The sequence below is a fragment of the Ictalurus furcatus genome, chromosome 2, assembly GCF_023375685.1.
Source record: "Ictalurus furcatus strain D&B chromosome 2, Billie_1.0, whole genome shotgun sequence".
In the NCBI taxonomy this organism is placed as follows: Eukaryota; Metazoa; Chordata; class Actinopteri; order Siluriformes; family Ictaluridae; genus Ictalurus; species Ictalurus furcatus.
In genome coordinates this window covers 12,801,386-12,815,729 of record NC_071256.1, presented here as the reverse complement: position 1 = coordinate 12,815,729, position 14,344 = coordinate 12,801,386, and the positions used below count along the sequence as shown (strand labels likewise).

The window sequence follows — 14,344 nt, the reverse complement described above, 5'->3', positions numbered from 1 at the left end:
GTACCACACTGAGAAAAAAAAGTTCCAGACTATTTCTACTCCATACAATCACACACGATAATCCAGTCACACTGTCCGCAGCTGCACTCACTAGGCCTGCGAGATCGTGTGCGATATTCCATCATCCTATCATGCCCACTAACAATTCATGACTGGTGATCGAGTCTCCTGTGGCTTTAGAAGTGTGTAGGCAGCCAGCGTGTGTGAGCAAGGTATTCATGCAGCAATGCCAAGGATGGAAAAAGAAGGGGGCGTGGCCAGACATACATAAAGCGGATACAAAAAAAAAAAAAAAAAAAAAAAAAAAAAAAAAAACACGAAGTAGGTTACTAGTCAGCTGTAGCTGCACTCGCTAGTGTTCGGTTTTATTACGTCACAACAAGAGGAAGAATACTTGCACCTAAGGCCTTATTTGCTGTAACTAAGTTACAACTCATAAGCTATAACTCAATCAAATAAGTTTTATAGAAACTATGCGTGTATGTGCTCTGTGGTAAACAGCAGAGAAACACAATTCTTGTGGTACAAAGTAGCATTGACTCGTTTTCTTAATATCTCAGCAGCTCTCTGATGAACAGTTTCAGAGGTTGAATTGGTTCGGTCACTGAACGTGAATACCCGTGCGCTCTCCTTCGGAAAAGTGATGTGATGTGGTTTCTGGCACCAAGACGTTAGCAGCAAATCCATTAAGACCTGTAAGTTACGAGGTTCTGATCCATGGATCAGACTTGTTTGTCCAGCACATCCCAGGCAGATGCTCGATCGGATTGAGATTTGAGGAATTTGGAGTCCAGGTCAACACCTTGAACTCTTCGTCATGTTCCTCAAGTCCTGAACAATTTTTGCAGTGTGGCCGTGCGCATTATCCTGCTGAAAGAGGCCACTGCAATTAGGGAATACTGTTACCATGAAGGAGTGTACTTGGTCTGCAACAATGTTTAGGTAGGTGCTACGTGTCAAACTAACATCCACATGAATGCCAGGACCCAAGGTTTCCCAGCAGAACATTGACCAGAGTGTTACACTTCCTCCGCTGGCTTGCCTTCTTCCCATAGTGCATCCTGGAGCCATCTCTTCCCCAGGTAAGCAACTCACGCACCCAGATGTCCACATGATGTAAAAGAAAACGTGATTCATCAGACCAGGCCACATTCTTCCATTGGTCCATGGTCCAGATCTGATGCTCACATGGTGGACAGGGGTCAGCATGGGTACTCTGACCGGTCTGCAGCTCTGCAGCCCCATACGCAGCAAGCTGCAATGCACGGTGTGTTCTGACACCTTTCTATCATAGCCAGCATAGCTAGCATTAACCGGTCGTCCTTCATTGGAGCACTTTTTTGGTAGGTACCAACCAATGCATAATAGAAACACTCCAAAAGACCTGCCCTTTTGGAGATGCTCTGACCCAGTCGTCTAGCCATCACAATTTTGGCCCTTGTCAAAGTCCTTATGCTTGCCCATTTTTCCTGCTTCCAACACATCAACTTCAAGAGCTGACTGTTCACTTGCTGCCGAATCCAGTGGATGACGCTGTAAATCCCACTCCTTGACAGGTGCCATTGTAATGTGACAATATTATAAAATGTTATTCCTGCCAAACTGACTGGTGTATACAAGATTATTAGCTGTAATCAGGTACAAGAAGTCATTTGCATCGGTGCCATTAAATAAATACATCCACGGTAATTTTCCTTTACAAACATTTGCCCTGGTTCACATCAACTCGGGAGCTGAATCGGTCAAAACTGCCTGTACCTATTTGCACAAACACACAACACAAAATACCGGTAGTGTTACTTCTATGATGTACCCGTCTGTGACGGTGTCGATTAAAACGTGTGCAAAGAAGCTGCACCAAACTGAAAGGTCGTCTTTTTTTTTTTTTTTTTTTTTTTAGAACAGTAGGAAGTTTCAGCAAACAAGGTGAACACATTAGTAAACAGGAAGTCACAGACATTTGTATGAATAAAACACAAGCATGCTTTGGTGGAGAATACACAGGCGAGTAGGGTTGTCAAAAGTACCGGTACTTCGGTACCAAGTAGGTACTAAAAAGAAAAAAGTTGACGGTACCAGACTTTCATAAGTACCGGTAGTACCGGGTCAACCCGTTACTCACACGCTGCCTGACAGGTGGTCAGTCTGGAACTTTTCATGGGTGCACCGTGCACCAAGAAGAGCCAAAGCAGCAGTAGCTCCACCAGTTACCATGGCTGCGTCCAAAATGGCATACTTACCTACTACATAGTAGGCGAAATACATGTATTTCTCTCGGAAGCTCGTTTTCCGCTTTCGCTACTATTACCGCCAAGTGTGTAAAAGCCACGCGCCTAAAATTTCAGTGCGGAAAGATTAACCGTGCTTTCAGGAGGAGCGGCTGCTTACCTGCAGTATTTATTCAAGCAGGTGAGTTTAAAATGATGGTCGCGGTTGCATTATGAATGTTGTAGCACAGTTTAATTGGAGTGTATTATTGCAAGAAAACATCCGCATTTTTGCTTACTTAATGTTAGCATACGTGCGTTTAATGCTAATACGGTCAGGAGTCCTTATTAACCATTTATTGCTTTAACTTTTATTGGGGTAAAATGAATGGGAGGACATGATGGGGTTTAGTAATTACACACACCAGGATTTTTGATGAGCGATATATCTGAAATTGATATATTAGAAAAGAATAGATGTGTGGCTAGCACTGTTTGTCTTTATCAGTCAGAAAAACATTTCTCCTCTTGCCTGGATAACTCTAGTAGCTTTAATAATGATATACATGAAGTACAGTATGTCATTTTTAAAAATACCTTTTATATTAATATTTCACTTTGTTAATAAAATAGTGTGTTGTTTAATTAGCATGTTTTTGTGTTTTGGTACCGAAATTGGTACCAAGCACCGTGGAATTTGCCTCTCGCACAGCGGTGGAGTCGAAACTAACAGCAATTTTGTGCCTCTTCATACGTCACTCCGGGCAAATTGCTGCAGATACGAGTGGCGGTGATTTGAAAGCGGAAGACCGGCCTTCCCGTCCAGAGAGAAGGTCTGATTATGATCTTTTAAATTCCTGGCTACAGACAAGTGTGGAGGAAAGCAAAAAAAAACTGGGTTGAGGACAAAAATATATCAAGAAAAGACTTGTAGAAAACAAGATGCACATCATGAATCTGTTCTCTGGTTACGTGAACGCTGTAGGGACGACACCGTTAATTAACAGGCTTGGTGAAACAAGTCATTTGGGTGAGAGGGTTTTTTAACGAGTTAGTGACCCTTTCCCATTTTTTTTTTTTGATTTTTTTTTTTAACAATGACTGTTCAATTGCAACAGAGAACTTGTACACTTAATTGCATTATTTATTTATTTTTTAATCTTTCTCCAGAGTCCTGTGTGTGCAGGCCTGCTTTGCCCTCAGGAACATTCCCAAATCTTGAACACACACTTGGTTCAAGTGCAAAATCCGCAGTGGGAGGACGAGCCTGTGCGTGTTTACCCATGTGCAAACAAATGTTTAACCCTTTAACATCGTGTTTTGGGGGGGGGGGGGGGGGGGGCCTTAAAGTAACATTTTGTTCCTTTGGGGTGTACATTATAGAAACATTCTCAGCGGCCAAAACCTAAATCATTCTGTATGACTATACACTAGGTAACTAGTACCTGAATGTCTATAGGGTGCAAACCATTCGAGCACGCTTTGTGTTGAACTGAAATGGCTTTGCTTCTGCGGTATAGCTGCTGGCCAAAAATCATAGCGTACTTTAAATTATACCGCTATCAATAAAGAAATCGCAATGTACTTTAAATTATACTGCTATCAGTATAGAAATCACAATGTACTTTAAATTATACCGGTATCAGTCTATAAATCAGTGTACTTTAAATTATACCGGTATCAGTCTATAAATCAGTGTACTTTAAATTATACCGGTATCAGTCTATAAATCAGTGCACTTTAAATTATACCGGTATCAGTACAGAAATCACAGTGCACTTTAAATTATACCGGTATCAGTATAGAAATCACAGTGCACTTTAAATTATACCGGTATCAGTCTATAAGTCACAGTATAATGGGAGGTTCCTTCAACAAAACATGGACCACATTTTAAAAACGTTTAGCCCATTTTCACGCTGCTTCTACCTTCATCTCGGAGGATATGATGCGGATACACACTGCTGAATTTTACCTACAAACGCTCCTCCCTCCAGAATGTTTCGTTTTCGCGACAAGAAAACTGGTTTGTTGTCAAAAGTGGAATGCTAGTCATGCCTTGCACTGATAAATGTTACTATGGCAACCTGCAGTAGAAACACGGACTGGATACTTAGTAGTAGAGCGACTGGCGACTTGCAGAGATAAATCACTGTATGAGTGAGCGAACATTTACCCTCTCTTGAACTCATGGCCACAGACAGCTGCAGAGTCACGATCCCTCAAGAACAGAAAGAACAGCGTTCGGTTCAACCACTTGCGAACACAAAAGGACCACACTTGCTGATAAATTTGGTTTTCTTCGGTTCCCTTTTGAACAAACGTCAAAAACCAAACTTCACCTTTAAGGCGGATTTATACTTACTGTTAACTAAACACTCCCGCAAGATGGCCACCGTGCGTATTCTGTGGTCGTTCAGCACATCACTTGTGTACGTCCAATGTAAACAGTAGTGGCAGTATAGCGCCATGCAACAATGTGTGCTCAACTGAATAAACAAACTAGCATGTCTTAAATTGCATACTAATGTACTAAAAACCAGCAGTGCTATGAGAAACTATTCGCCCCATACTGATTTCTTCTGTTTTTTTGTGTCTCTCATACTAAATATCTTTAGATCTTCAAAACAAAACACAACATAAAAAAGGCAACCTGATGCAGTTTTTATTGAAAAACAAAAACAAACCTATCCAACACCCATCACTCATGTGAAAAACATAACTGCCCCTTAAACTTAAAATCTGGTTGTTCCACTTTTAGCAGCAATAACTGCAACCAAACACTTCCGATAACTGGAGATCAGACTTTCACTTACTTGTAGGACTAGGACTTGCTCCTATGCTTTGGATCATTGTTTTGCTGCATTATCCTGTTGTGCTTCAGTTTGAGCTAACGGACTGAAGACCGGACATTCTCCTTAAGGATTTTCTGGTACAGAGCAGAATTCATGTTTCCCTCAATTATTGCAAGTTGCCCAGACCCTGAAGCAGCAAAGTATCCCACACGATCACACTCCCACCACCATGCTTGACCGTAGGTATGATGTTCTTTTTGTGGAATTCTGTGTTTGGTTTATGCCAGATGCAACAGGATCCCTGTCTTCCAACCAGTTCCACTTTCGACTCCTCAGTCCACAGAACATTCTCCCAAAAGGTTTGAGGATCATCAAGTTGTGTTTTGGCAAAATTCAGATGAGCCTTAATGTAATTCTGGGTTAGCAGTAGTTTTCACCTCACCAATCTTCCATGGACACCATTTTACGCAGTGTCTTTCTGATAGTGGAGTCATGAACAGTGACCTTATTGATGCAAGAGAGGCCTGTAGGTCCTTGGCTCTTTTGTGACTTGCTGGATGAGTCGTTGCTGTGCTCTTGGAGGAATTTTGGAAGGTTGGCCACTCCTGGGAAGGTTCACTACTGTGCCAAGTTTTTTCCATTTGGAGATAATGACTCTCACTGTGGTTCTTTGGAGTCCCAGAACCTTTGAAATAGCTTTATAACCCTTCCCAGACTGATGTATTTCAAATCACCTTCTTCCTCATAATTTCTGGAATCTCTTTCAACTTTGGCATAGTGTGTTACTGGGTAAGACCTTTTAACCAACTTCATGCTGTAGAAAAAGTTCTATTTAAGTGTTGATTTGATTGAACAGTGTTTGCAGTAATCAGGCCTGGTTGTGTCTAGTCCAGCTGAACCCCATTATGAATGCAGTTTCAAAGATTTGGGGAATTAGTACCTACGGGGGCAAATACATTTTCACACAGGCCTAGTTGGTATTGGATAACTTTCTTTCCTTCAACAAATAACATCATTTTGTGTTTACTAGGGTTGCCTTTGTTTTAATTTCTGCAACAAAAAGTATGAGCATTGTATTAAACTTACCCAAAGGTCTGTTTTGAGTACCAGTCTTGTGGATTATCTAGATTAGTAAATATTTTTGAATGTATGACGAGGGCTTTCGTTTTGAGCTCCAGATCATGACAATGATCATGACCACTACAGCTCGACTGCGAAACCCGACGGACAGGATAGACCTGATGATGCTGCTCCGCCGTGTCAAGTGGACACCGCTTTTAATCCTCTAGATGTACATAAGATACACAAGCCAGAACGTGAACAATACCTCTCACGTCGCTTCTCTGTGCGTGCATGAAAGTGAAGTACACTTGCACCTTTATATTGTCTTTACTTCCAGTGTCTAGTAAGTTCTTTTGGAATATGCAAAAAAAAATCACCTATTAAAAAAAAAAGACTAACCAAGAATAATCATGCCTTTATAAAAATAAAAAATAAAAAGGGCACAAACTCCAACATCTGAGCCAATCACAACACAGTGGGCAGCACAAGGCTGGAAAATTCTCATTTCGGAATGAAAAAGAGCATCTTGGCTAAGTTCATAGTTACAGACTTAGGTTTATAAAATAATTAAAATAAAATAAAATAAAATAAAATAAAAATTTAAACACAGATGCTGAAACGTCTTTAGCTTTTCCCATCATAACAGACATTGTGACGATATTTCCGTCTCTAACACACGATTAGTGACCGATAGACGAAAGCAGAAGTGAAAAGTCACTGAAATAGAGATGACTGATCTTTCCGCTGATGTTTGAAGTCGTTCCATGTCCGTTAGCTCGCAACCGAACGTGTCACGTTCTGCACGGATTACATGCAATGTGTTTTGCAAAATCTTACACCACCAAATACAAACTGTAGCTACCTATTAGTCTTCTAGTTTGGGGGTGTGGCCAAACGTAGCCGCTGCTTTGGTGGAATCCGCTGTAACGAACGGGTATCACAGACTTCATTTGAATTTGAAATTGTTGCAAGGAAAGAAGAAGAGGGAAGAAAGAAAAAACACGCACAAGTAAACATTTTCCCACTGCTGTCACATCTGCTGACTATTACTAACACCGTCACATCTGCTGACTATCACGAAGCCATCTCTAGAACCTTATGTTAAAGAGCTTAAACAACAAATTAGAGCATGAATCAACCCGTGTTACCAGGAAGTGTTCACATTAGAATAAACAAACCCATGTTGAACCATGGTGGAGATACAGTACAAACACAGCTAAAGTGACATATACTGTAAATATACCAGTTGTGGGGAGAAATAAACATTATGGAAAACTGAAACTTGCGTCATCTCAGCTTGGACCCAGCGTTCACCAGGCAAGCCGCAGGGACAATCCGTTTTCTGTGTAGCACAAAGACGTGCCAGGAGCGCCTTCAGCATATTTGCATAAAGTTAAAGATTTGAATAATGCTCGTCATTATGGCTGGAATCATGGCTCTGAGTTACAAACGTACACAAGAGGGAGGAAAAAATAAATAGATAGATTAGTCAGGTTGGGAGGCTTCAGCAAAACTCCCAAAAATCAACTAGTCATGATGCTCGCCCAAACAGTTCAGGCACAGGAGTCTTTACCCGCGTGAACTTGGCCCCCCACCCAACACAAAACGTCAGCAAAAGAGTCTCAATCGTTTGTGCCACTAAAAGTTTCGTTTGTGCTGCTTCCGTTTTTTTAATATTAGACATTAAGGTTCTAGGCGATGACGTCACCAGCCCCCCACGCGCTCCAAATTCACCCCAAATTATCTCATTCGTTTGTGCCGATAAAAGCTTCGTTTTTGCGACGGTCTTCTTTTTTAATAATACAGCTGATATAACAAGGTAAAATCCAAAAAGCAAAACAAATCGCATTAAATAGTCGCATTCACTTAATTGTTACCTATCCACTGTGCGTTTTCAAATTTTAAGGGACACAGCGGATCACAGGATAAGAGCTCCAAGGTAAGTGTTTTTACTTCTTACTGTATATGTCATGTGAATAACAGCAGTAATATTAACATTGTCATAAATAAATACACGCACCATAATCTGTTTGCTGTAGCTCTGTGTTTATACATACATAGGCCGTGTGTGTGTGTGTGTGTGTATATACACCACAATTCAAGGTCTAGTATTTTAAAAACGGAAGCAGCACAAGTGAAACTTTTATCGGCACAAACCAGCACAAACTATTGAGCCCATTTGGGGTGAATCTAGAGCATGTGGGGGGGCTGAGTGACCTCAGAATGACCTAAAAATATTCTTTAAATATCTCCAAAACCGAAGCACAAACAAAAATTTTTATGGCACAAACCAGCACAACCGATCGAGACTCTTTTGCTGATGTTTTTGTGTTGGGTGAGGGGCCAAGTTCACGCAGGTGGAGTCTTTTCAGGGAAACAGAATGCGTGTTATACATGGACAGCATCTGTGGACCAGAAATAATACCATGTTTTGTACAAACAAAAGAAATACGCTTTTGTACTATATTGAGCCGTCGCTCCGTATACATATATGTCTTTTATTAAACCAAAGAAAATATTTATTTAAAAAAAATAAATAAAACATTAGTAATTGGCTCATGTCATCAACCTTATCCTAAAGAAGAGTTTCCCAATTTGGGGAAGCCATCACTGCGATGACTCGGTCACATTAGATAGATGGATAAGCTTGCCACGGTGCCTGATTCAGGAGTTGATTTAAACCAGGGGTGTCCAATCTGATCCGGAAAGGGCCGGTGTGGGTGCAGGTTTTCATTCCAACCAAGCAGAAGCCACACCCGAGTCTATTGAAATTCAACCGATTAAACATGTGGAATCAGGTGAGACTCCTGCTTGGTTGGAATGAAAACCTGCACCCACACCGGCCCTTGGACACCCCTGCTTTAAAGTTACGGATATTTGCGTGCTAAACTGATCTAAATGCAGATACCGCCTCTGCAGCCTCGACACCCCCTGATGTTACACACCGACGCTGTGATCCGGCTAACGATAGAGCGGTTTTCAGTAGGCTGCTTAATCAGCATACAAACACAGCTCTTTACAACTGTCCCGCTTAATGCACCGTCACCTCCGAGGCATTTATGATCGAGGTTTTAAAATCGAGACCTCGAAGCGTACCTTTTATGCGAGGGCGCTGAAACGTGCCGAATTGCTCGTCGAGGGTGCGAACGTGACGTGCTGTGGTAAAAACTGACCGTAGAGGATAACTGTCATACGACTGTTCGTTTCTCTTCGTTGGTATTAAAACCACTTAACTAGCTCGTCGTATGTCTTAACGTTATGCTAGCTACCACGCTTAAAAAAATAAAAATCGATGACTCTGGTACTGTGTTACCATGACGACAATAGGCGAAATCGATTCCGACTAGACCTGTATTTACAAATTGGTTTACCTGACAGATAACCTGATACGGCGCATGATGCTGAATGGAACGATTGATCTCGTGCAGACAAACAAGAGCGACAGGGCAAGATCTTGCCCTTGGAGACGTAACCATAGCAACAATCATAACAGTTTCCTGATGAAACCTTTGCCCTTAAGGTATGTTTAGGGGGAGTTTAAAGTTGTGCTAACAACACTAGGCCTGTGCTGATAACACATACATCTTTCGTGGACGCAAGATATGGCGCCTCACGCTCCTTTTGAACCATTTCAATAAAATTGTGACTTCGAGTTTGGATTTGCTTGAAATAAATTCTTTTTTTTTTTGTTGCTGGGGTGGAGCGGTTTGCTATTACCGCAGTGATTTGGTTAACAGTCACCGGGCACATTTTTACTCAAGGCAAACAGATCGATGGGTTAACAACCACCACATTGGTTAGGACGGTAAATTTATCACACTGTTGCATGTCAATCTCGGCAAGAAAATCGTTACAGTAATAAGGTGACTTGGAAATCCCCTAAAAGAGCAGCAACCACAACTACTCATTAGCTGTATGTTGTATAAAAATCACCGCTGATTATTCATCACATCCGCTCTTTGAGGAAACTAATGAGTAAACATGGCCTGAGGATGTATATTTATTACACACCCCGCTGTTGGACGCTTTTAGCATTCTCGATTTAAATACATGGCTCAGCTCTACATATTAACCATCCTCCTACATGCAAGTCGTCGCCAAATCCATCCCCTGAGTGAGTCGTTCTGTAACGTGCTGAAGCACCTGTGCTGAATCTGATCACTCTTCTTTCCCCAGACGCCACGAGAGCGGAGACGGAAAGCGTGGTTGGCCGTGCTCTCCGCGTGGGTGTGGTCGACGTTATACTTTCTCTCCACTGACAAAATCACAGCTAATACCACGGGCGTCTACGAGCTTATGTATTCGGAAGAAGGCAGACAGCGCTGTCCTCTGTATTCCTTCTCATGCTTATCGTTACAATCATCGATAACATCGTCAAACGTCTCCAACTTTCACTGGAAACCAGCACACACACACACACACTATAGAAGCTCTAAAAACAGCTGGTCATCAGAACCCTACTCTACAGAGAAGTGTGCTGTGCTAAGAATACTGGTTTCTATGCGGGGGGGGGGGACGACATAGATTCCTGGTTTTCGGTAGGGTCCCGATTGACGTTAACAGTGATTTACACGCTGTGTTTCTGTAATCGATTCTGATTTTATGTTGAAGTGCGTTATCTATGGCCAAGTCTGAACCTCCTGGCAGAGGCAGACAGGTTTTGGGCTGAAATATCCTGGTACTTAGTAGAACTCATGATGACAATGATCTTCACACCCCTGCTGGGAAAAAAAAAAGCAACAGAAACCATCACGATTTCAGAAACCGAAACAGAAACCATCACGATTATATATTTAAACCAGGTATTGAGCTTCTTATTCTCCATTTAAATTAACTAAAAAGAACTGGATGTAGCTGCTTATATTCCTTATGAGTGAAGTAACTGTCCAATCGACAGGGAGGCATTCGAGACTGAGCCTGCTACTCATTATACCATATGAAATCATTACAACACTATGTAATAATGGACTATAGGTCCAACAGGGAACAATCTGACATCCATATCCCTACTCTGTCAGTGCAGTATCTACAGCATAACAGGTTCTACAGTCTACGAAGTCAACCATATGGTGAATAGGAAGTCATTTGTAATTATATGCGCTGCAATAACGGGTTCAGCAACCTAGTCTGTTCAATAAGGACCCATTTAGGATAGAAATACTGCCTATCCTATTATCTGAGCACAAATTCATACTCCATTAATTTCCACCCACTGTGGTGCATTATATGGCCAACAGGGAGCCATTTGTGACCAAGAGCCGTACTCTCTACATCATCTGTAATGTAAAAATCTATAAAGCGTGCTATATTTCCAATAAGTGAACAAATAACTTGCATTCATCCACAAATAAGGGTAAAATGAATGTTTCAGTGTAACGCATGACGTGGAAAAAAACAGCATATGGCAGTGGTGTTTTTACATTATTAAAAGTACCGAAATCACGTACTTACCTGATATATAGTAGGAGAAATACATGTATACATGGTAAGTATGTGGTTTGGGACGCAGCCCACGGCTTCAAGCAGTCATCTATTTGTACGTACAGCATGACAAATAATTAACTGCACTTGAAGCTTTCGTAAAATTAAAAATGAAAACACCCAAAACTGCATACGGTCCCATAACGAAGACGAACTGAATGTCGATACGTGAAGTTCTGGAGGAACATCGGACGGCGTGGCGGCGTAATGACGTGTGCCGTTAATCGATCTGTGTTCTATAACGTGTAAAACAGGACCATGAAAGGAATAATCTAAAAGCGACTCATGTAAACACCTTAATCACAACATTGTCTTAATCAGAGTAAGCTCAATAATTACATTACTGCTGTCCATGTAAACGTAATCAATGATCTAATTATGGACCTTTTTCTGAATAAGACGATATTCTGCCTGAAGCCACAGGCCACTCCCGAAACCACTATATATTAGCCGAAATACGTATATTTCTCCTGCTATACAGTAGGTAAATACGCGATTTCGGACGCAGCCGTGCTCTCTTGTTCACCGTCAAACGGTTGAGCTCTGCTGTGTGTACGTGTCCTGTTGCAAAATGCGGTGAAAACTCCCACACGACGTTAATAGTGTGATTAAGGTGTGTACATGTCTGTAATACACGTCTATAATGCGACTAAAACAGGAATACTCCACATGTCTTAATTCGATTTGTGTTTACTTCGAGTATGACTTTAATCCGATTAAGGTCATCAATAATTGCTGTTTACATGCTAGTATTAATATCGGATAATTGTCGTCCGTGTAAACGTACTGCCCGACATGGTGACGTTTTCCACGAGGAGACGCTCCAAAAAAAAATTTATGATGAAGTTTTCCAAAATGATAAACAGTCTTCATGGCGGTTTCTGTGTAACATAAAAATCTGCCGCCCTTCTGCCTGCCCCCCCCCACAACCCCGTTAACTTCAAGACACCGGTACAGGAAGGGCTGTTAACATAAGCAATAAAAGGAATGAGGGTTGTTTAGACATGCGCCACGAGATTAAACGCAACAATTGGATGCTTTTAAGTATGAAATCATTTGTTAATTGTATAAGAGCGTTAATCTACGCCTAAGAATGATAATCTGATTAAGACAATGTGTTTGTTATTAATTAATAAATTGAATCGTACAACCATTCAGATGGTGAAGTAAAAAGACCTAGGCTAAATTGCTGTAGTATACGTGGAATAGACAGACAGACAGATAGACAGATAAAAGAAAATGACAGGAAAATAATCCCCACTGGGAAACCAAGATATGACCTGACCAAGGTGTGGATTATTTTCAGTCAGAAGTGTGTTATAACTCTTACACAGTGAAATTATCTGATAATTCAAGGCTTCATCACGCACAAATGAATGATGTTATAAATATTGAAGTGAATTCCATGTAGCTGGTTAATTTACTCCCAGACAAACATTAGTTATGAGTGGATGTGAGGAGTTTCAGGCCTGACTTTCTCTGACCAAACATACTTTTCCTTTTTTTTTTTTTTCTCCCCCACGACGTGTTCATTTGTCAGGTGATGTTTAGTAACGGGAACACTTAGTCATTTGAAATGAAATTAAATAAATAAGTATAGAGATTTTTTTAAAGTATATAAAGAATAAACTAACCAAAATGGCAAGAAAAAATCAAGTTGGTGTAAAATAAATATCTTAATTTGAGCTGTTTGGGTTGTTAGCATTTCACACGCTAGCCGAACCAGACTCCGTGTTACTTCTCAAAAATATATATATGTGAGTGTGTATGTTTTTATCGAGATAAATATTCTTTTCACGTTTAATTCACATGCCAATTATGTGAAAGCCGAATAATAATTGTTTATCTCTTATTTTGTTGTTTGTTCAAGTCGCAACGGTTCAAAATAAACATGGGCGTTTCTTCCACTTTTCGTTTGGGACACACCAAAATGAGCCAGTTAGCTTAGCTAGCTTTGGTACAAGACTAAACCGCTTAGCGTTGAGCGAGTAAGTGCACTAGGTAGTGCGCGCGATGCGTTAAAGCACAACACACTACGCGACAGTTATGTAGGGAACAGGGCGGCGTTTGGAATACGGACTAGAACAACTTCCACGACACTAATACACAACTCAAGAGGGTTAGAAACGAAACAAAGGCTAATTGTAAAAAATAAAATATTAATAATAATGATGATAAAAAGGCTCAGCGAGTGCTAACTCGCACCCACCTTTGATAACGTTGCTGTAGATGGTCGCTCGGAACTCCTCTCTTGCTAGCTGGTCGAAATCCTGCCCGTGGATGATGCGCATCTGCTTGAGGAAAGTGGACTTGCCGCTCTCGCCGGCGCCGAGCAAAAGTATCTTCACTAGCCGCTTCACGTATGTTTTGTCTTTCGAAATACATCTGTCGATCTCTTTAGATATCCTCAGCTGTTCTGCCTCGCTGGTGTTGAGTAGACATTTAGGAAAACAGATGGATAGAAAGGACCGGGACGGCAGGAAATCCGCCATCTTTGTAACACAAACTTTCATCGATACAAGTAAGGAGGGGTTAAGCCGAGCCGAGCTGAGCCGAGCTCCCCCGCGCGCGCGCACACACACGCAGCAAAAAGTATGGAACGCCAAATGGGTCATTATTCTCCTGCATCGTGTTTTCTAAGTTAGCGTCACACGCCACACATCACTTAATAGGCGCATCAATTTACTCATTACAAAGCAAAGAGAAGGAACTTTGTTTTACACATTTGTTTTACCTCGCTATTATTGGTGTTTTGAATGTGTTGTGTGTTGAATGAACGAATCTATGGCAAATCGGATC

At 41.2% G+C, this 14,344-nt stretch overlaps 1 protein-coding gene across 1 annotated transcript in view; it reads right to left on the bottom strand.

Moving 5' to 3' along the window:
- The window catches only part of gna13b (guanine nucleotide binding protein (G protein), alpha 13b), a 29,745-nt gene extending 15,705 nt beyond the window's left edge, over positions 1–14,040 (bottom strand). Inside the window, exon 1 of the mRNA XM_053648609.1 lies at positions 13,755–14,040. Coding sequence (XP_053504584.1) covers positions 13,755–14,037 — 283 coding nt within the window. The 5' untranslated portion in view covers positions 14,038–14,040. The remainder of the gene's footprint in view (positions 1–13,754) is intronic.
- Positions 14,041–14,344: the final 304 nt, after the last annotated feature.